The sequence below is a fragment of the Anser brachyrhynchus genome (genome assembly GCF_964034855.1).
Source record: "Anser brachyrhynchus genome assembly, chromosome: 8".
NCBI lineage: Eukaryota > Metazoa > Chordata > Aves > Anseriformes > Anatidae > Anser > Anser brachyrhynchus.
Genome location: NC_137702.1, coordinates 10,596,768 through 10,619,559, shown reverse-complemented (window position 1 = coordinate 10,619,559; position 22,792 = coordinate 10,596,768). Strand labels below are relative to the sequence as shown.

The 22,792-nt window shown below is 46.8% G+C and overlaps 1 protein-coding gene across 8 annotated transcripts in view; it reads left to right on the top strand.

Annotated features, from left to right (window-relative positions):
* RNF220 (ring finger protein 220) overlaps positions 1 to 22,792 on the top strand; it is a 196,305-nt gene that overhangs the window by 169,219 nt on the left and 4,294 nt on the right. For all 8 annotated transcript variants that reach the window (XM_080603398.1, XM_080603399.1, XM_080603403.1 and 5 more), the window contains 3 exons: positions 35 to 113; positions 15,230 to 15,338; positions 16,599 to 16,673. In XM_080603398.1, the coding sequence (XP_080459524.1) occupies positions 35 to 113; positions 15,230 to 15,338; positions 16,599 to 16,673 (263 nt within the window). The remainder of the gene's footprint in view (positions 1 to 34; positions 114 to 15,229; positions 15,339 to 16,598; positions 16,674 to 22,792) is intronic.

Here is a 22,792-nt window from a genome sequence, read left to right as displayed (position 1 = left end):
TCTGTTACTAATTCGCCTGTTTTTCCCCCAACAGAAATGCCCTCAACGAGTAATGGTGAAAGCAGTAAACAGGAGACCATGCAGAAGACCTGTAAGAACAGTGACATTGAAAAGTGAGTGTCAAGTGGATAGCTTTGATTTTTTTCTTGGTTTAAGAACCATAGGATGCCATGGGGCATTCCCAGCAGTGCTAGCCTGAGGGCAGGCATGTTTGAAGCTTTTATCAGTGAGGGGAAGTTTTGCTCTAACGTGAAGCCTCGTCTCTGAGCTGTTGTTGTCCTGACTTATCATTGCTATGTTCACACAGGGCCAGTGGGGAATTTTCCCACAGATATCTGCATGGGCAGGTACCCAGTGACCAGGGATTAAGAGCAGCTTCCAAATGGCTTCTCCACTGTAAACTTTTAATCTGTGTAAATAGATATATCCGTGCTTCCCACCATATGTTAGGTGTGGTGGGTTTTCGTATGTTGTACGGTGCCTAACAGTGCAGATTAGAGCTGAGGCTTTGGACAGGAGATAAAGATTCAAACCTAGTTTAACCTGACAAAAGCAATTAGCTTGTCAGGCTGTACTTAGACTTTTTGATTCTTCCTGCAAGGTTTCTGCTATCAATGTATCCATGGAATCCTGCTTCTGCTTTTGCTGGAGAATCGACTATCAGTTATCTCAGCTTTTGTGAGGAATCCTTCACATTGTCTCTGTTCTGTCTTTTCCATGGTACTTGCTTGTTCCACCCTCCATCTCTCCAGCAAGGGGGATCCCAGCAGTCCCATAACTTGGCAGGAGCCTCACTGAGAGAATTTCGTTTCCCTTAAGATGCATATTGCATCTCTGTATGGTTGCTCGTGAAAATATGTCTCGGTTCCTGAGTTTGTTCTACCTGCAGCCCTTCCAGTTGAATTACACGCTTTGAGTCTCAGTGATTGAATGTTCGATAATGCAGGTGCTCCTCTTCTTCTCCTTTCCTTTCTCTTTTCTGCTAGCTGGATATCCTGCAGCCTAGCTTGGGATAGAAAAAAAAATGGTTTTATCTGCACTGTGTGCTTGAGTAACAACCTCTCTCCTCAGCCTCCTTCTACAAGCTGCTTGACAGACTTCCTGCTCAGGCAACTTTGGACAATCCAAGCACACAACTACAGGCTCTTCACTGTTGTCATGGACTGTGTTATATTATGGGATTTCTTGAGTCAATAGTGCCCAAAATAAAATGTTGCCCCACGATCAAGTGAGAGGCAAAACAGCCTGAATGAGGTGGAAGTGATGAAAAAACGTGGGGTTTAAGCAGGGGGCATTTACATTTTGGGGGGTGAGGTACACTGATAATTTGGGACGGGGAAAAAATCTCACAGTGAAATTAAGCTGACTTTACAGAAGGTTATTTTGTTAATGTCATTTGTTCTTTTCCAGTCACTGGTCCTGATGCAAGAGATTGTGCCCCTTGTAGGCTGCAGGGTATCAGAGGGTTCAGGCAGCCTGGCAAAGTGTTTGTTCACAGTCAGGGGTTAACTGAGGAGACTCCCTGCTGCAGAGCAAACTTTAAGACTGCTTTGTGGTCTCGGCACTTTGCTTTTACAAGACGTTTTATTGGCATGTCCCAAACGTGGGCTGTCTGCCGTTTGATACTTCTCAGCGAGCAGACTTTGGCCGCAGACTACAGAGCTGGAGAGCACAAAGGTTGGTGCAGAAGCAGCTTTGTCCTTAGAGTGAGCCAGCTGCTGCGTGTGTCCTGGTGGCAGGGTCTTGAGGATACATGCATCCCTTCTGCCCCGATCTGTCAGCTTTTGTCTCAGCCGCTGCTTGGCTTCCCTTTGGGCCTCCTGCCTGTCAGGCCAGCGGCCCTCCACCCTCCCAGATCCACTCCTATTGAAAATCTTTAAACTGCAGGAGCTGAAAGGATTTGACATTTTCCAGAACACTTGAGCTCAAGTGATAAAATTGACATAGCTTTAATAATCTGATCAAAGAGGCTTTAGCTAGCACCTTTTGAAGGATCCCAGAGTCCTTTCCAAACAACACTCTTGCCAACTCTGCTGTGAAGTGGAGGAGTGTGTGTGTGTTTGCACATGTGCACGCACGTGTGTATGTGCACGTGCCTTGTTCCACAATAACCTTGCCCTGCTGAAGCTTCAGTGCCGCAAAAGGTGCTAAAGGTCAGCAAAACCCGATAGAAATTACAGGAAGAGCCTTAGTGTCTTGCTGAGCCTTTCCAATAACGCTGATTTTTTTTTTTTAAAGTAGCAGGGAGAGCTTTTTATTTTAAGGGCCTTTATTTCACCAAGGTTCGGAAAGCAAGATGGTGTTTCAGGTGGAGAATTCCTAACTGCTATTTTTTTTTCCTTCTTTCCTTTGGGATTCGCGTGTGATAAATAGTTTCTGTCCTGCCATTTAAGGAGTCTGAATGCTCTGTGTGCTTGTCGGTGTAGAGGGGTTCTGTTAAATTAATTGATAACAGGGATCAGAGCTAGAAGCCTACAGAAAAGGAGGGGGAAGGGTTTCATACTGTCTGGCTGTTTCCCACTCTACTGCTGAGCCATGATATATGGCGACCCAGCCCAACAGGCTAAATTGATTCATCTCTAGTTCCTGTTTCTTAATCTGGAGCTAAATTGGTTTCATTTTTCTTGTTTTGGGTGGCGCTTGCAGGAAGTTTTTGGCAGCATCACTTTACACCATTGTTTGAAACTTCAATTTTTGCTTTTAAATCTCAACGTTATTGATTGGCATGTTAAGCCCTGCGTAGCAGCTGATTAGCATTTTTGAAAATGTTCAGATGCACGTGGTTTACCACCTGGGTCAGCTGTGCTCTCCCTTCAGAGCAGTGGCTAATAGAGTCAGCAGCGGTCTGTGTATTGATCCTTACCTCGTAAGAATGCTGTTCCCTCCCCCTTCCCTCTTCCAAAAATAAGCCTAAGTGAGGAGAACGATATGTTTGTGTTTTGTTTGGTTTTAATTCATTAGTACTGTACAGCAAGCCAGTCTCCTTACAGCATGCAGCTGAAATTCTTTGCAAGTTACTTCAATCTAAACCCTGGTTTTCTTGGAAGTGTCTGGCCTGCCAAATGACCAGATGGGGCTTAGCTCCCCCTGCCCTGACAGGTCTTTGATAGCTCAGGTGGGTTTCTTGCCATTGACCTCATCTGTGTTAGGTTTTAACTTCAGGTGGCAGCCACAGGTAAGGAGAGGCCTGGTGCTGGGCCCAGCTCTCCTCAGCTAATCTTCCACGTCCATGCCGACATCAGGTGCCTGGGCACCACGGGGTGCTGAAGGCTGCTGGGGAGAGACAGGTTGTGTGTGGAGGTGGTGGCAGGGGCCCTCAGCAGATGGGCAGAGCTCAGCTGCTGAAAACTTCCTCATCTCGACGTGAGATGCAGCTTCGCTCGGCGAGGGCGGCCTGTCCCTAATTGCCCAGACCCCTGCCCCGACTCCTCCACGAACACCGTGCCCAGCCGAAGCCTGGCTGCACGCTCAGGGCCACCAGAGCGCCTTCCCCGCACAAGTCTTCCTCCCTCCTCCCTCTGAGGTGCTGCCCGCAGGGGCGCTGGCGCCATTTTGAAGCTGAGGTTCCCCGGGGTTAAAAGCCAGCATCTTAATTCAGAGTGCCAATGTTCAATTTTGCTTTCTGCCACCAGACTAGATTGCAGGCCAGCGAAAGAGTCTGGGTTAGTGGCCCACTGGGTCACCTCCCATTTGTTTTCCTCAATTTTGTGTTGTCATAAATTCATTCCAGCCCGTTGTGGTTGATCAGTTTATCTCCGCCGGGGCAGGGAGCGCTGCGAGCATGATATATGACACAGAGCATTGTAGCCAGCCTCTCCATGAATCACTCCAGCTGTTTGGTGTCAGCCCCAAAGCAAACAGGGCCCGGCCGCTGAGCGTTGACTACGATGAGCTCAGTATGGGAAGAGACATGACGTATGAATGTTTATTTAATAATTCTCTAATATTTCCAGTGAAGTGTGGCTGTGCCTTCTGAGGGGGGGGGGTTGGCAGGAGGGGAGGAGGTTGAAGAGGGAAACTCTAATCTGTTGGGGTGGGTCATAAATCAGGCAGACAACATCATTAATCAGGGATGGGACAGAACTGGAAGGAGGTGGGACTGGAGCTGCCATCCTCAGTGGGAAGGGGGCTGCACTCTTTATTTTTTCCGTAAAACAAATCTTGTTTCTGATTCCGCTTGGCCCCAGCAGCACTGCCCGCATAATAGCAAACCCGGACGCACGGCTGTTTAAGTGAGTATGCTACCTCTGCCATAAACCTTGCGATGCGAGCCTGCCAAGCATTAAATCCCTTTATAATTATCTTCTTTATATAACACTTCATGCTCATCATGCTTCATTGGATGAGATGCTTGTTGGGTTAAAAAGAGGGTCTGGGAGACAAAAAGCAATTGTTTGTTCTATTTTTCTCGTCTTCTCTCCCCCCACCCTCCCTCCCACACCTCTTTCCAAAGCAGCTATTTGGAAAGCATTGGCTCCGGAGGAGTGCTGGTGCAGGATCGTGTGAGGAAGCATCACTTAAAATTAGTTTAAGGGTGGATTCCTTGTGCAAAGAGTGAAACGTGTGAGAGCAGTAGGTGAGGTCTGGGTCTCAGGGTCTCTGCTCCTGGGGAGATGGGTTGAGACTGGAGCCTCTGCTCCAGCGTGAAGCCAGAGGATTAGCTCAGGCCTCAAAGGGAAGGAGCCATGCTTAAGCCACTATGTCACGGGGAAACAGAAGCCGTTGTGCATTCACGCCAGAGGATAAGCATTCCCAGCCCTTCGCTGTAATGTCACACCATTAATAGGCTTTGGTGGTAGACAAGAAAATCGTAGAGCGAGGATAAAATTAAAAAATTACTTGGAGTCATTAAATGACCTAGCCCTTTGTGCTCCAAGGGCGAACGTGATGCTGCTGGTGAGGATCTGCAGCTGGAGGGTCTGGTCTGAGACCAGCCCGTGCAAACCTGAGACAAGGTCCAGCAAGCTGAACTGAAGCTTGGGGTTGTTGAAGCCAGGCCGAGGAGGAACTGCTGGGCTGAGCGCTGCTTGTGTCTCAGGGCTCGTGACTAGATTTACTATGTATTTTTTAGGTTTGAGTTCTTCCTTTCACTAATTCAGCAGAATGCAATATGTACCGGTGGTCACAGTTGGAAGAGTGCATGGGCAGATGTTGAGGTTTTTTTATGAAGTGAGACATTCACATTACATCATCCTCCAGGTTGGGTGTTCAGGCTGTGGCGGTGGAGAGCTGGGCTGGGTTTCTTGATTCTGCTCCCCCTTTTAACTGTTCCGTAGAAACTGGGTATGCCGGTGATGGTCACAAACTTTATTGCAACTGTTCCAGCTGAAATTCTGTCGCAGCTCACCACAGGCTAGTGGTTAACAAAGCCCAGCGAGGCAGGCTAATGGTAAGAGCTCAGACTGGGGTCCCAGCTGGGTCCAGAGATTTGGTCTAATTCTCATGCCTTGATGGAGTTCTTTATAGACATGTATTCGACATCTTTCTGTAGTTTGTCTGTAATATTTTAAAGCTGAAGTGTCTGCTAGCCCAGGATGGCTGTCAGTGGTGGTGGTGGTAGCATCCCTGTCCTGCAACAAGTTCAAACCCAGGAAGGAATCTTCTTCCGATCTTGGAGGCGTAGTTTAGGCATCTTGCCCTTCGTGTCTCTTTGCCCTCCCCTTCTCTTCTTTTTTTTCCCTTTTTTTTCTTTTTTTCTTAGTTTCAGAAATGCTGTTAACTTTAATTTGTGGAGTTGCTTCCTGGGAGTGAAAAATCGATGGGGGGCTATCGCAGTGTGAAATTCGACTGTCACTATTGAGCTATAGAGTTAGCAAGATGTCTCGGAAGGTAAAAAATAAATCGTGGCCCAGCAAGTGCTCAGCTGTGCTATTTCAAAGGGGATATGAGGCTGATGGTCCGTTAGAGGGTACTTCAGTTAGATGGATGATGATTCCCTGTGAAATATTGGAGTTATTCCATAGGTAAGAGAAACTTTAGCTTGTAAAACACAAAGCAGCTGCCTTCTAACAGATGAATTCTGCCCTTAGATGTGTGAGCAGCTTGTCAAGAGAGAGGACTTGTCCCTAAAATTAGCCTGTCGTGTTTAACAATGTCTCTGATGGAGCATTTTGGATCCCGCTGTGTTCCTTCTGAAAATATTTTGAGGATGTGATTGTTTATTCACATCCCTTACCTACGCTGTAAGAATTAACAGGCAGGGATGGATTTTTTTATTTTTATTATTTTTTTTAGGAAATATTTGTATGGTGCACAGAGGCTCTCAAGAGAAAAGTAACAATTATTTTTAATGTAGGCTGTGTTCCCTGTTTGGACGGGAATGTTCCTTTGAAAGGCAGAAAGGGGGGTCATCTTGTGCCCCTTCCACTGCCAGTTTGCTGTTGCTCCCGTGCATCTGTTGGAGGGTAGCCCTGGCTGAACAGGCTGTCTGCGTACTGGCATTAATAGGGCTGCTGCTTTCTTTGGCACTTACTGGCCATTATCACAGAACTCAGTAAGTGTTTGTGCTGTGCCAGCTGCTGTGTGACAACAGGGTGTTGGATTACAGCTCTCGGTAGTTTATGCATTTCTTAGATTATAGTTAGTAAATATAAATATGAAGGAGTACAAAAAAAAAAAACAGTTTGTGTTACTTCTCAGCTAAACCATGTCTGGGACAACTGTAGAGCGTGTAATTTTCTCTTATGCTCATATGCACAGTTGTAATACAACTGAGGGGAGCTTACTGTTGCAGGAAGGAGTCTTAAGCTGTATTTAGCTTGGTGAAGATTTCCCAAAGAATGTAATGACAGAAGAATTCATTATGCTTTCATATCTCCTTTGCCTCTGTAACACAGAACCCAACAGTGTCACTACCCACCGCGTAATAGCAAGTGAGGTAATTAACGTTGTTTAATAACCATGTTGATTTTTGCCCTCGCTTCAGTGTCAATGCTCATGTTTACTCACTCCCCACCACTGTGGCCAGTTCATCCTATTTATCCAGTCACTTCTCCTCCTTTCTTCCTTGTTTTTGACGGTTTCTGTCCCTCGAAGCTGCCGTTTCCCACTCAGTTGCATAAGCGTTCCAGCCCTTCCCTTGGATGGCCAGCTCATGACCTGTCCTTCCTCTCCATTGCTTGTTTCCTTTTCCAGCTCCGGGACCACAGTTGGTTATGTGATACTAAAGTGCATTGGCCTCTTTTAATGGCCTCGTGTTTCTTTTTGAAGGCACGATTACCTTAAATGATGCTAATTCTGAGCCTTTCTTTCCCCGTGAAAGGAAACGGCCGCGGTGTAAAAGTTCTAGGCCGGGCAGCACAAGTTGTAGGAAGTTGTCTGGAGGATGTGTTATCACGCTGCCCTTGTGCACCTCCAATCAGTGCTCATGAATGGAGGTTCTGGAAAGCAGATCACCTTGACGGTAAAGCCCTTAAAAGGCTGCAGAGGAATCCAAGCGCTGCTGTAGTAGCATAGATATTTCCTGTTTATTTCGGCCGTTTGGAGGCAGGCCATGGGAGTAGAAAGCATTTCATTGTGCGCAGAGGCTGGCCACAGGACTCAGCCACATGTCCAATTTCTGAAGACTTTTTCAGTGAGGAATCTGCTATTCCTCTTTCACCTCGGGGATATTTTGTAAATTTAATGCCCTGATTGCCCAGCCAAAGCTACCAATAATCCCAGACTACCTCCAGGCCACAGTAGGATGTTGGGCTACAGGAGATGTAAGTCTTCCAGGAGAGAAACAGTCTTGCCTGGCCCCATGTGGAGCTTGGTCATAATCCAAACTTGTTTGCTTGCGGATCAAGGCAAGTCTTGGTAGGCTGGAACCTCTAACCCATGTGCTTTGTTGGGGAGAGGAGCTGCATTTCCTATCTCCATTGCAAGAAAAATGGCCCTGATTTATGTTAAGAAAGGATCTGTGAAGGTGCATCGTGCTTTCTGTTCAGAATACACTTAAGATCTCCAGGTTGAGGGTGGCATTTGGAAGGTGAATTGACGCATTAATGCATTAGATGTGCGTTTATTTATATTTAGGCATTCTGTTTAGAGAATTATTTTCTAACTCAGCCAGCAGTGCCTCAATAAAACCTTGCTGCAGCAAAATACTCTTCTGTAGCATGGCTTTTTCCTTTATCGCCAGTAAAGCAATGGGATTGCATTTATTTCCTCTTTGGAACAGGGGACATAGTCTCTAAATCGAAATCAGAATGACCCATGCATTCTTTCTCCCAGCTTTCATGTCGAACCATAATTGCTCAAATGGCCCAGTTAAAATTTTGGCGCGAGCTCAGACTTTCACTAGCCGTCTTTTTAAATCAGTCCCAGTGGCCAGCAGATACTGTGTAGCCCTACAAATGCAGCTAAACATGCTGACTCGGAGGCTCCTTCCATTCTGAACGATCAGCGGTGCCATCTGTCTCTGTTTTGATTGGGGCTGGGCACATGTGTCCCAGCGAAATGTAGGCCAAAAAAAAGAGAGAGAGAAAGAGCCAGTGCCTGAATTTACTTCCTGCTCCTGTAAAGACATTGTTGGGCTCTGTGTTGTAGAGGCGGAGGAGAGATGAAAGCATAATGAATTCTTCTGTCATTAAATTCTTTGGGGAATCTTTACCCAAGTCCCAGCTAAATGCGGCTTAAAACGCCTTCTTGCAGCGGTAAGCTCCCCTCAGTGGTATTGCAACGGTGCATGCAAGTGTAAGAGAAATAATTCTTCTGTGGGGGGAAAAAAAGACAACAGTTTTGGTTTGCATCAAGATGAAATTAGTCAGAAGCAAGCTCTGGATTTGGCAAGCAGATGATGGTATTAACAAGTTGTGCAAGCAAGTATAAAATAGAGAAGCTCGTGACGGAGAGAGCCGCGGCATCGTCTGTGTGTGTGTGTGCCCTTGCATGCACCCCGCTCCAAATTCACAACTTAGAACACGGAAATTAGAATGGGGAACATTGCATTATTCATAACTTGGCAACCAGAAGCCAGGGCACTTTGCCAAAATAAACTATTCTCTATAATTACAGGTGAAGCAACATTCTTTAATATCTTACAATACAAAAACATACATTAATCAAGGAAAGAGGGCTTTTTTTTTTTTCCTAGAGGACAATAAATTAGCATCCTTGCCAATTTCCTCAATACATGTGACAATGTTTTACAGGATTATAAGTCAGCCTTTTTAAAGGAGGTTAGTCTAAAAACAAATAAACCCAATAAATGAGATTTTTAGCTAAATAAAGGGGAAGCCAGCTCCTAAAGCGTTGATGCCTTGCCAGATGATTTGCTTTTAGTGCTGGCATCCTCATAGACGGAGGAGGTCTAAACTTCAGTTGGTATGATTTGACCTGGCTCTACCGATTACAGCTTTGCTGGGCAGTTTTCTACTGCTAGGGATGCGGCCCCTTCTGCTGTAGCCAGCTCATCTAGCGAAATAAAATCACAGCACATCGTGCCAGTGCTGTAGCCTGCACCTTCTGGGGCAATTAACAGTCAGTCTGCCACCAGCGACTGACGCTCGGGTTCTTTCGGACTTAAAAATACTTAAAATTTCTGAGCTGTGTCTGTGTCCTTTAAAAGCCACCTGTGACTTTCTGTTAAAAAGCTTACCTATCAGTTTAAGCATTTTACTTCCTGGTAGATACTTTTTTTTTTTTTCCACTTGTATGTTACGCTCTTGCACCCCTGTAGGAGGAGTAAGTGCAAAAGGCCTTCGTGTCCGTGTTTCCCCCCTGGCAGCTCACCGCCACCTGCCCAGACGTGCTCCCTGTGCTGTTAGCAATAGCACGTGCTGCTGGTGGTGTTCGCTGAGTCGAAAGGGGGATGGATCCTTTCACCAGGTTGAAAACAACAAATGTTCTTGTCCCAGCAGACTTAGGGCTCCTTTTAGTTGGTGTTTGAAACTTGGGTAACAAGGAAGTTTTATTGAAGATAACATATGACAAGGTGGTGTCAAGACAGCACTGTCGTGCTCTGCTGTCCCGCGATGCCCTTGTCACCAGCTTCACAGCAGCTCTGCCCAGCATGTTGCAGTGTGATGAAACATGGTCACTAGGCTGAGAAAGTTGCCCTCCCTCAAACACGTTGAAGGATTGTTGCAGTGAAGTGGTTGCACACTGATGTTGGGGTTTCTTTTGGATCATTTTTATCAAGTCTTAAAGATGAGTGCCCCCCAAGCCAAGCTGTGCACAGTAGGCTTCCTCTTCTGCAATGCAGTCGTGGTTATGGTAATTGTCATCTGTGGCTGTGGTTGGATATGGCCAGGAGCAATTTCTTTGCTCCTGGAATCTTACTTTAGCTTGACTCTGCCTTCAAAGCATCGACCAGCCTGTTTCTAATATTTATGATATGTAAGCTGCTAGTGACCCGACCTCTGCCCCCGGTGCGGGGAACTGGCAGGTATGTTCTGCTGGGATCAGGTCCTCCGCCTTGGACAAGGGAAGATAAAGTCTTTGTTTAAAAATAAAGACATTGCTCTCAGATTTGTCGGGGGACCGTGCATTTTTCCCTCTGCCGCTCTGTGTTTACAGGCGTATGAAAACAAAAATAAATGTATGAGGAAGAGAGAAGAAGGTCAGAATATCAAGTGTCAAAAGTAGCCCATGAAATTTTATTAGTGGTGCGTTTAATCAGTGCTAAGCATTTTTTACAAGGTACATACAAACAGTGGAACTGTAAAAATTTATGGAATGCTGTGTACAGTGTGGCCGTTTATGAAGAAAGGAAAATTTATATCCAGTGGAAATAAACCAAAGGGGAATGTTTTACGGAGACTCGTCAACAGCGGGGTACATCAAGTGGGATCTGGGTAAGGGGAGGATAGGGTATTCACAGGGGTTTACTGATCTTTGAGGTGGTTTTCTACCTCTTTAGCAGTTAAGTTTGCATCTTTCTGTGGCTCTCACATAGGATGCTGGATGCAGTGATGTATTACTTTTTTTCCCTGTGTGATGGAAAGGAAACAGAAGTGAACAGCTGCTGCTGAAGTCTGGTACGAAGCTCTTGCTCGTGGGCTCATTCCAGTGCAGCAGTTCCTTGAGCAGCACTTAATATCCAACTGGGAAGGGTTAACTGAAGCCAATCACTTTGACATCAGCATCTTTTTGTTTCCTTTTTTGTCCGGTATTTTGTTGATGATAAAGCACAGACTTAGTCAATTGAGAGATTCCAGAGCTGCAGAATCAGAGATAATTTAATTAACGGAATTGCTTGTGATTGCCCACTGGGACAGCGGGTAGGAATTGCTCGATTTAATTTGGAGAAACAAAGATCACATGCATGCTAATGTTTGACAAATAACCAGGGTTTGGGTTAAAGTTTTTTGCAAAGGGGAGGCAACCAATTCCCACGGGAGATTTCCCAGGACGTGATCGCTGAGCAACAGCTCAAATCTACAGATAGGTCCTTGTTCTCAGATGGTATTTTTGTGCCTTTCTTCTGGCCTCTTACACGAACAAAGCAAGGATGTGCTCAAAGGAAGAAAGTTTGTTCTTATTTTCAGTGCCGTCAGGAGCAAAAAAAAAACGCTACGAACAGTAGGAAAAACATGTATTGGGCACAAAAACTGGAAACTATCGAGTGCTCTCTTCCCAGTCTCATAGACTTGCTCCCTGGTACCCAGCATCCACAAGCATGACTGCTGAGTTGCTGAAGAGTTAAACACAAAGTCCAGAGAGAACTGCAGGACCAAGCTTCCTCTGCAAGGAGCCCTTCCTTCACGTTTTTGTTCTTGTGCAAGGAGGTATCGGCGAGGCTGCTCACACCTGCGTGGTCGGAGAAGCACCAGCCCGGGGCTCGAGGCAGAGCTCTTTGCAGCGGTTGTGCTCAGCAGGTCTCTCCCAAGGCTGATAAATGACGTTATCCAAACACGTCAAATCAGAGCAGCGAGGCGCAAAATTGCTAAACTAGTCCTCCCGCATCTAGCGTGAGGTCAAGGCAAAGCAGGGAGTAGGGCTGTGGAGCCTAATTCCTCCTACGTCTTAATCCCCCCTGCCTTCCTTGGCAGGGTAACATGTACATGGCCTTACCCCGTCCGTGGAGTTTGGCTTTCTGACCCTTGCTCCACCCTGGCCTTACTCACCCCGTAAAAATACTGCACAGGCTGCTCCCCGCTGTCTCCTGGAGAGCTCGCATAAGGTGCGCACGCAAGAGGGAAGCCTGAGGGAGTTCCCAAGATTGCTGCTGCAGGAAGAGTCGCTCCTGAGCGATACTTATCTTTAGGATACAAGCAGCAGGTTGACGGTAAAATGTCGCTAAATGGAATGGCATGTGTCCCAAGTGTGCTGGCCACCACGGGAGCCAGACACATGGGAAGTGACTCTCGTCTTTATTCCATCCCTGGAGGTAGTTCCAGTTTCCTTTATTTACTAATGTTCTCCCTATTTCCCTTGACCTCATTTCCTCCGGCTTTTCGGAAGCAACCATGCAATTATCGCTCACTTTGGGTTGACCCTTGGCCCCCGTGTCCCTGCTTGCTGCTGCTCCGGGAGGCTTTCCTGAAAGCTCAAGTGCAAAATACTCACTTGTGGCCAAAAACCTCTCTTGTGAGATAGAAGCTGATCCTCGAGCACCACGCTGTGCATCAGGATTTGTCCTGAGAGCACGCGTGGCATGGAGAACGTGGAGTTTAAAGACGGTCACAGCTGAGCTTTGATCAGCTCTGGGAGATACTGCTGTGGCTAATGTTCCCTCTCTTACCAATGCACCCCAGTCTTGTTAATAAATGTATATTTAACAATGTCTGGAGCGTATGAAGTGATAATAACTAAATCAATACCTCCCACATTGATTGTCCAGGATCCCTACAGCGTGACGCACGCAGCGGTGCGGTAATTTTCCAGCTAACTAGCACCCTGATCTACAGCCCTCCTATTGATTGGCCATTGTATCAGGCAGCCTCTGAGCGTTATTGCTTATACCTCTATTCAGCCTCCTTTTCTGATTCATTCGTTTATTACTGGACAGGTGCGATTATCTCAGAGACTTTCCGAAATTGGCTGATGGGGGTCAGCCATTTAGGCTTCTATAAACAAGCCATTTTGTATCTCCTCTCGCTGTTGCAGTGGCAAATTTTTCCTTTTCAAGCTTTGACTGTTACTGGGCTAGGACTGGGGAGGAATTGGCCTTCGCTTGAATCTGCTCAAGGATTCCTTTTCCCTCTCCTTACTGAGTTGCCAACCCTTCAAAGGAGGAAGCATCGTTCCACAGATAGCAATAGGAGAATTTATTAGGGGTTGAGGTTCCTGCTTGCCACCTGCTTCAGGCAGGAGCCACACTTGCTGCCTTTAAAGTCCCGGTACCCTCATGCATGCAGAAAGGAGAAATAGATTCCAGAAAGTCAAATTCAACAGCAGCCTTCATCCAGCATCAGCTTGTTGACAGGCCAGACTGGAAGGGAAATGATTTTCTCATCCCACAATAATCTTCAAGCTATAAATAAATAATTCTGTTTCTCCCTCAGACAAAACTAACAGCTTTCTGCACTTTCTTTGAAAATACTGACAACTCTCCCTTGAGGGTCAGAACCCAAACTGGGATCTGACGATAATTTATACCAACAAGTAGGAGCAAGTGGATGTTTCACAGCGGGGAGCTGTGTTTCCTACAGAAGCTCTTTCATTTTGCTCCAAAGAGTATTTGTTGATACCAAGATTTGAATGCAGTGTCCCTGTTCCCACCCACTAGGCTGTCATGGGACCTGTATTTCTTTGCCTTTTTTTGCCGTTTTAATTTTTTTTACTATTTCCTAGTAACTCATTTGCAATGAATCTCCATCTGATTAAGGTCTCTCCTCTGAAGTCCCGGTTAGCTCATGCAGCGTGTGATCTGCACAAAGGTAGGAGTGAAGCTGGAGGAGCTTTACAGCACTGCTACTTAACCACGTGCACTCCTGCAACCCCAGTTTCTCCTGAAGTGTCATAATCAGAACAATCATCGAAGATCTTTTTGACTAGCTCCGTTTCCAGTGTAGCGCGTAGCTGCTTGCTTTACTCACAAGACCAGGAATTTGATCTGTTCAGGCTGTGTGGGAGACACCCCAGGTCCCTCCCTGAGCGCTGGGGACAAGCGACTTAACGAACAAAGGAGCGAGCGAGTGCATGCAGTGCGAGTGCTGAGGCTGCAGCTCGCTTTATTGTTTGTAGTAATTCCACTAGACCCGGGTTTTAGCTACCTGTTGATGAATTATCCTCTAAAAAGGCGCAACACATGGGTGCTGCTGGGGTTTATGTTGTGATTGACGCAATTTCTGGTGGCGAGGTATTCTTCAGGTTCTTCCAGTGTCTGCTTGGACAGGCCTGAAATTCACTGAAATAAATGAAAATTGTTGTTTTCTTTTGTGTTTTTCTTTTTCCACTAGGGTGACAGCCTTAATATCAATGCCATGCTCTTAGAACCTTTTCTGGGGAATGCTTGAGGGCCCATCCCTGTATCTGCACTGTGTAGGAATCAGATTTTGCAGCATGCTGGAGTGACACATCCTTGTCCGCAATGTTCCCTGCATCTCATTTGCTAAGCGTTCCTGTCTGGCCTTGCTTTTAGGTTGGCAACTTGCTTTTCTCACCAGCCTTGCAGAACCATGAAAATACACTTGCCTGCCCTCAGCACAGTGCCTCTATGACAAAAGAGATAATGCTGCCCATCAAAACTGACCCTAGAAAATGGGAAAGCAGAGGTTGTAAAGCTGCGTTTATAGCTGCCTTTTGGTGTAGTGTCTTTTGCTTTTGGCTTCTCCTTCTTTTCAGTATTAGAAAGCAACGAGCTAGGAGGTTGTTTGATGCAAAAGCACTGTGTTGATCCTCCGTAATGAGCTGATTTTGTGTTTCTCAAGGTTGATGGTCAGCAGAGGCATCCATTCTCTAAGGGGAAGAGCAGCTCCTATTGCCCACACAGAATTAGCTCACCAGCACACAAAGCCTTGTCCAAAGCATTTGGCCCGAAGAAATCTCTTACAGGAGACAGGAAAGGAGGCAGAAAAAAAAAACAAACAAAAAAAAAATCCGTTATTTAAGTGTCTGTCTTGCAGAAACTTGCTTTCTGTGAAGTTGGCAACCCCAGCGCCGTCGTGTTCTGTCATGACGTGTTTGCAACTGTATAGTAGCAGACCTCAAAGAATTCACACTGGGCTTTTCAGCAACTCTTTTCCAATGCAAGTTTAAATGTTGCAATCTCCTGTGCAATACCTGCTGTGAGATCCTTTTTCCCCGAACTCTCAGCAATCTTGTGTGTTCAGTGATGCTCACTCTCCGTCATCTTTTGCAGAATTACAGAAGACTCCGCAGTGACAACATTCGAAGCGTTAAAGGCTCGTGTCCGTGAGTTAGAAAGGCAGCTCTCCCGCGGGGACCGCTATAAATGTCTCATTTGCATGGTGAGTAGCACTCCAGTTGTGGTAATGAATCAGAAATGTTTTGGTATCTTTGCTGAGGAGGAGAAAGCTTTTCTCCTTTTTCTTTTTTTGGGGTGGGAGAACTCACCATCTTCCCTATACACCAAGAAGAGTCTCTCTTTCCTTTTGAATATAGGTGCCAGGTATTAGCTATTGCAATTTCCATACGTATTAGATTGCTCTCCACTTTTGTAGCCATCCATCTGTATCAGAGGCCAGAAAACCCCAGCTTTGGAAGACTTTCAAGCTAACTCTAGAAAACTCCCAGATATTGGTGTTCTCTTCCTGCACGTTCAAATTTGTATACGTAAAAGAGTAGACTCCATATGGAGACCACCGTATGATTTGAGACCAGGAATGTTGCCTGAGTATTTAAAAGTAGTCCGTGTCCTGCTTGCTCTGTGTTGAACCTGTGGCCTCCCTAAAGAAAGGCAGCAGCTCCCTCTGATGGTCTGAGCTTGCAAAGCTTTGCATCTCCTGTTAACATTTTATTCTGCTGATAGCAGGAGAAAATTCTGCTTGGCAGAGGGCTCCCTCTGCAACTTCAGCTTGATGCATGGTGCTGTCTCTCCCGCTCACGACTTGTAGGTATGGGGATAGCAGTTCCCATATCTCATCCCATAGAAGGCATGACAGTTTGCTGCTCATTTCCAGAGGTTTAGTAGCAATCATGGAAAACACTTGAGCGTGCGTGTCTGCTGAAATAACATCAACGTTCTTGGGATCTAGTTAAGCTGTTGCTGCAGAGTGGGGAGTTGTGATAGGGGTTAATCTTACCCTGTCGCTGTTTGTTTTTGTTTTTTTTTAATATGATCTGGTGACCTTTCTGATGGGAATAATGGCAGGTGGCCACAGCAACTTCAGATGCTCTTGTGATAACTGTGCTGAGCCAGGTCACCACTTGAGTGGATTATGGGCTTCCGACAGGAGTTCTTGGAAGCCAGTAAAATGGACTGCAGGAGACTTCTGTTTCTGCTGCACAAACATTGCTGTCTCTGCTCAGTTCTTACGTGCAAAGTCAGCAGAAGTTTGTTAACGTAAGACCCTCTTAATTCTGCTTTGTTTTTCCTTTGCCTCACACCTCATGGTAGGCCAAGATCAGATGTGTGCTCTCTTGCTGTGCTGTTAGGTTGTCTGTAGTCTGATGGCATACCCACAAAGGAGGGTGTTGTGATGGGGCTGGGAACAAAGAATCAGTAGATCCCTGCTGTGGAAATAACCTATTTGCTTCTTTTCCTTCAGGACTCTTACACAATGCCCCTGACTTCCATTCAGTGCTGGCATGTGCACTGTGAAGAATGCTGGCTGCGGACTCTGGTGAGGCTCTTGGCTACTTTCTAATTGACTTACAGACTTCTCCCTTTCTTCTGGAATACTTTATTTTAAATCACCATGGGGAAAGATGACTTTTGCTTTATTCTAAACAATTTGAGTGCTGTGCATGCAGACTTCCCGGTCTTTGCCACTTAACACCCCGTCCCAGCTTTGACTGCAGTGAGTTTTGTTTGAGTCTTCATTACCAAGGTACAGTCCTGCTCATTGCGTGTTCCTCTGCTCCTATGGGGAGGTGTAAAAGCTCTTTGCTGGGTACAACCTTGCCCTACAGTAATGCCCTGGGAGGCATCCACACAGAGGTAAGGCTGTGGGAATGGAGGCCAAATCCCCTGAGGTTTCATGGAATGGGTGGCTTCTGGGAAACCTAATATTCACCTGAAGCAAAGGGGGTCAGCTTCAGGAAACACAACAGGGACAGGAGCTTTTATGAATACGAATCTGTGTTTTTCAGGTTATTTGAAATAGCACTGTGCAGTTTCCAAGCATATCCCATACTCTTTGGAAGATTGGGGATTACCTTGGATGTTGAATAGGTGACCCAATGCAGTAGTAATTTATATATGTGCTGAAGGACATCAGGTTGAAATTTAAGGTGTTATTAAATAAAGTGTTTTCCTTTCCTTTGTTAAAACCATGGGCTTTATAATCAGCCTTTCATTTCCCCTGCGCAGCTGATTTTCAGGCTCTCATTTCACGCAGGTTGGGGAGTGGAAAATAGTCAGTGGTGCTTTCTAGTTCTCTTGTTAGCAAGATGATACAGTGTTGGGTTGCAAAAAATGTAAGGGAATGCCACTCCTAAAAACTGTTCCTGTAAGGCATTACAAAATCTGCTTTATGGAACACGTTGTGCGCTTGGAATTACGATTAAGCCGATCATGTTCCTTTAAATCCTGCCTATTAAAAGTCTTGTCCAAGAAAAGTTACCAGGATGGTGAAGTGCCTGTGGGCTTGAGTACTAATAGCAACTCAATAACTTGGCCATCCCTTGGGCTGTATTTTATAGGTCTTCAGCTACACCCCATCACTACTTAGATTATACAAGCTTTTGTAAACATTTTAGCAGCATGTTATAAAAGACACATATGTGGCTACGTAGCTGTGAGGTGTTTGGATGAATGTGTGCTCTGCCACCTTTGCTAAGTGGGGAGTAATCTTGTTCTTCTGCGGTGCTACAAGCAGAGGATAAAACGCTAATTTCTTTTTCATTTTCTTTTTTTTTTTTCTAAAGCCTTTGCTGTCTCTTCTTCCCAGCAGCCTTAAGTGATGTTTTAAATCTGTCACAGCAATTTCCAATTGTTCTAAGGCTCAGCAGCAACTTAGTCCAACTTCAGCCAGGCCCCTTTGTTCCGTATAGGGTGGTCACCGCTGCTAATAAGAACTGGAAAACCTCGCTCCAGGTGCTACGAGGTTGGCATTTACCCTTGCAAAGGGGAGCGACCTCCCCTCTGGGTACCTGCGAAAGGTGGGGGGATTGAGCTGGCTCTGTGCTGCCCGCACACGGCTCTTCTGCCGACCGCTCGGGCGGGATGGGAGCAGTCCAGCACAGCATCGTATTAGGACTTGGCACTTGCATAGGGGAAGCAATTAATAAGTGGCTACTCATGTGTTCCCCAGCCCTAGCCTCTCCCTGCAGCCCCCAATTTATTAAACCAGGCCTTTTCACAAGGCGTGCTTGCACTCTTTTTCCCGTCTCAAAAAAAAAAAAAAAAAATCTCCCAGCCTGGGTTCGCATGTTTCTAATGTAACCATTAAAATGTAGCCCGAAGACAGCAATAAAAACCCTGGAACGCCTTGGTGCTTTTGTGTCTTGATCAAAGTCAATGTGTGTAATCTCGTTAAGACTGCCCTCCTTCCCCCCTCCTTTTTTATGAATTTAATGGCATACAGCAGCTGGGCTCAGTGTTTAATGCTCACCAACCTGCATTGTTCTAATTAAGGTATCTCCTTTTATTTCGGGCACAAAAGAGACTCTTGTTTTTTTTTAACAAGCGAGGAGCTGTGGGATAGTGTGTGTAATAATCGCCGCTGTTACCTTTCCCTGGGTATAAAGCTGGCTCCCCAGCGGGGGCAGGAGGGGGGATCGGAGGGAGCCTGCGCGTGCAGCACACATTGAGAGGCTTGGCTGGGGGGAGAGGGGCAGCGTTTTTCTTCTGCTGTGCAATAAACAATTTGTTGGAGTTAATAGGACTTGGGGCGGGCGGGTAGTGGCGGGCTTCCGGCCGTTTTTGAACATTCTGGAGACCTGCCATCCCTGCTGCTGGAACGTCCCGGTCCTCTCGTGCGCCTGTTTGATAGGCGCAGCCGAGATCTGATATTGAGTTAGGGTACGAGTGTGGTTGTGCAGGGGAGAAGGAGAGCTGCACTGAGCGTGGCCTCGGAGCTGGAGGCTCACGGTGCCCGGCAGCGCTTGTGACAGGGTATTGAAGATGGGATGAAATTTGATGCTCACATCTGTCTACAGAGCGCAGGAGGTAAAATGGGTTTTTAAAAGGTTTAGGGTTTAAGTATTTTCTAGGATACAACACTACGATGATCTGAGTATCTCTGTCACCCTCTGACTTCCTTGGTGTCTAAGGGCACTGATGAGGATTAGATCTTTCAAGTGGCTTTCTGAAAACAATTTTTGGACTTCTGGCTCTTGACATCCAGTCCCAGATGATTACTGCTCTGTTGCTCAGGGAGAGGGGGAGACGTTTTTAACCACTGACTCTGCAAATGGCTGCTGGGCTCCCTACCTTAGGTACCGTTATACAAGAGCTCAGTGCCTCAGAGCAGCTCCAAGTCCTGGGGATGGAACATCCACCAGAGCACACTCCACCTCTCTCTCCTATTGCTCCGCTGGATTAATGTGGAGAAAAGGCTGGGGTCGTGGCAGCGTGCAGGCCCGCACAGCGGAAAGGGGCCCTGGAGATGGTTTAGGAGAACAGAGCGTGGCGCTCGTTGAGTTAGCCAGCACGTCAGTGCTAATAGATGACTGCAGACAGCCCTCGTCAGGGTGGCCTTGGAGAAAGGGAGGAACCATGCCTTCGTCCAGCATCAGGAGACGATGAATAAGGGGTTTTCTCTCCTTCCACTTGCTCCATGAGCAGAACCAGTGGGCCTGAGGGCTGTGATCCTGGGGCCACAGAGGCTTAGGGTGTGCCACGTGCGCTGAGCATTTCACCAGACCGATGAACCTGCTGCTCCGTGCTTGCTGGTTGTCTGTGGCACTCAACACAGTGCTGGTTCTTCATTCATCCTTACAGTGTAGGGAGAGAGCCAGTGACAGCTTCAACTTACACAAACCAGGACACAAGGCTTGAGTGACTGCTGTGATCCCTTTTGGGAACCCCCAAAAACGTGCAAGTTTTTCAAAACCAGGAGAGGAAATGGTGTGGCAGGAGGGAGGGTTCATTTCCCTGAGGTGGGTGCCTATTCTCAGCTGGTTGCTGGACTGCTTCCAGGCGTGTGGGATCAGCCTCCCTCTGGAAGAGGTTTGTCTGCCCCTTCTCTATCCTTTCCCATTAACTGAGAGGGACCCTGCAGCTACTCGTGGGTGAGATTCATATTTTCCTGTTCTTGGGAAAAATGTTCTGACAGCAAAGATTGGCAGCCTGCTGCAGTGCTTTCCTGGGGAGGTTTGGAGCCGCCGTCCGTCGAGGTTTGGGAGAACAGCTTTGATGCATGTCTGTCAAAAGTAGTGCACGATGAGGTGATCTTGCCAGGGGAATGGGTTGGTGAGTCTTGAAGTCCCTCTGAGCTGTGATTCTGCGACCTCCCAAACCCCGGTATCCTTCCTTACGGAGTAAATGGAATTAAAAGTGAAGTCAGACTGCTGTTTGTCAGCGGTTAGAGCTGTTTGTGGGTGCAGGCATTCAGGGGCTGAAGGGGCAGGTTTGTTTGAGCAGGTGGGGTTTGCTGAGTTCCCACTCTTGCCTGTACAGCCAGATCCAACATTTCCCGTGTGCGTGTGCTGACCCCAGGCTTGTACTTGCCCGTCTTGGGCTTATTTGAAAATGACGACTGCGGGAGCAGGAAAAAATCACTTTTAAAAAAAGCCTTCTTCATCATGGAACGTGCTTCCAGGGGATCCATCAATAGACACGTATTCTCCGCAGTTGACACATTTATATCTTTGGTAGATTACACTGCTAGGTTTTTAGCCTTTTAGCTTTTTCTAGGCTATAATACCGTGCGTCCCATGCGGGCTGGAGTATTTTCATAAGAAACGATGCGGACAGAGAGCAATCCTTCTAGGTGATTCCGTAGTGCTTCCAGCAGCGTGGGGACTTCTGAGTCAGCAGCTGCACGGAGGATGCTGTGCTTGATCCTTCATGGTCCTATCCGCCACGAAGCTGTCTGCTTCCTTATTGACCTGTTTCAGTTTTGGCCTCCAGCGACCTGTGGCAGTGAGTTCTGCTCTTTGGGGGGGCTCTGTGAAAAAGGATGCTCTCCCGACCCCCTTACCCCTGCACCTACAGCAGGAGATACCCCACAACAGCAGCGATGAGCGGCTGCTTCTCTGGGAATTGGCACCTGCGGAGAAGCTGCTGCTTCGTTTGCACTCATGGGGGGGAGAAGGGCCTTGACTGAGAACTGGATCCTGGAGTTCAGTTCCTCTCCTGGCAGAAGCTGGCTCCTGGTTTAGGCTTCTCCTGTCATCTCTCTGCCTTGGTTCTCCTCCCCATAAAACAGCTCTGAGCCCAGGCTCGATGGTGGCACCGTGTAGGCGAAGTTGCTCTGTGTGCGTGTTCCTTTCTTCTCTGTGCCTGGTGGCACGTTCTGCTTGGAAATTGCCCGTTTTTAGGCCCACAGGACAGCGGGAAGTGCCTAAGCCCTTCCTTTTGAGTCTTGTTGCTTTAGCCAATTTAGAGCAGACGTCACGCAAGTTGTTTTTTTTTTAAGAGGCAACTTTAAGACAAAATACTCCCAATCCTTCCTGGCACCATGCGAGCCCTAATGACTTCTCAACATCTCAGCTCTCGTTAATGTATTTTTCAAACTACTACCCCAAGTGATTAGCCTGTATTGTGGATCAATCACTTGCCAAATTTTAATTAAGAAAGGAGGAGAAAAAATAAACTCCATCCTGGTTCCAGCCCCTTTTCCTTGCTTTGTAACAGCCCCGGAGCAAACTTCTTGCAGCAGAGTTTTATAAACCCCTCAAAACTGGGGTTTATAATGGAAAAGCTGAGGTGGCCTTTACTCTAGCACACGCAGCTATAACACATCAAGGCTTTTCCATGAAGCGATGATGAAAGGAGCAGAAGGACCTGGAAAAAAAAAAAAAAGAAAGAAAAGAAAGAAAGAAATGGCCGACAGGTGGGACTTATTATTGCACAGCATTTTTATTTCAAGGGAAAAGTTTAGTAACCCCAGCTGGCAGGTGAGCAGTGGGGGAGCAAATGCTTTTTCATTGTGCCTGTGCCAGCATGTGTGTATGTACAAGCTTATGTGCCTTTCTACAAGAGAGAAGAGCTTAAATGCTGGTGCCAATAAATGTTGCACACCTACACTGAAAAGTCAGATGTAAGGAACAGGGTTCTAAGCAATTTCGATCTGAAAAGAAAAAATCAGGACTTAGCTCTGAATTTAACACACACACTGATGTGTGCAGAGGATGACAGTTTCATTTAAAAAAAAAAAAAAAAGGAAAAGGAAAAGGTTTCCCCCCGGGGTCCAAAGTCATTATTTTTGCTTGAACTATTTAATACCAAGCGTAAGTACCAGGGAGACCTGGGGACCTGGGCCTCGGCGTGCCACACGCAGCCAGCCTGCTGTTCCCTCCGAGGTCCCCGGGCTTCAGAGCTCAAGATGAGCCCTCCCCGTGTGCAGGTGAAACAACACCCGCTGTTGTCCTACACGTCCGTGGTCAAGTCATGTAGCTTTTACAGAAAATACCGCGGTGGGTCAGGCTGCATGTGGTTGGGTCCTGCCTTCTGGCATGGCTGAATGCTTGCTCCCAGGTGCCCGTGTGCATGCCATCAGCGTGTCGTGCAGAAAGCACGTCGCCAGGACTGAGATCCTGGGGACTGGCAGGATAAATCCACCCATCTTCCCTTTCCCCAGGGTGTGAAGGAATTGTGTACCTGATCTTGCTTTGCTACTGGAGAGAGAGACCT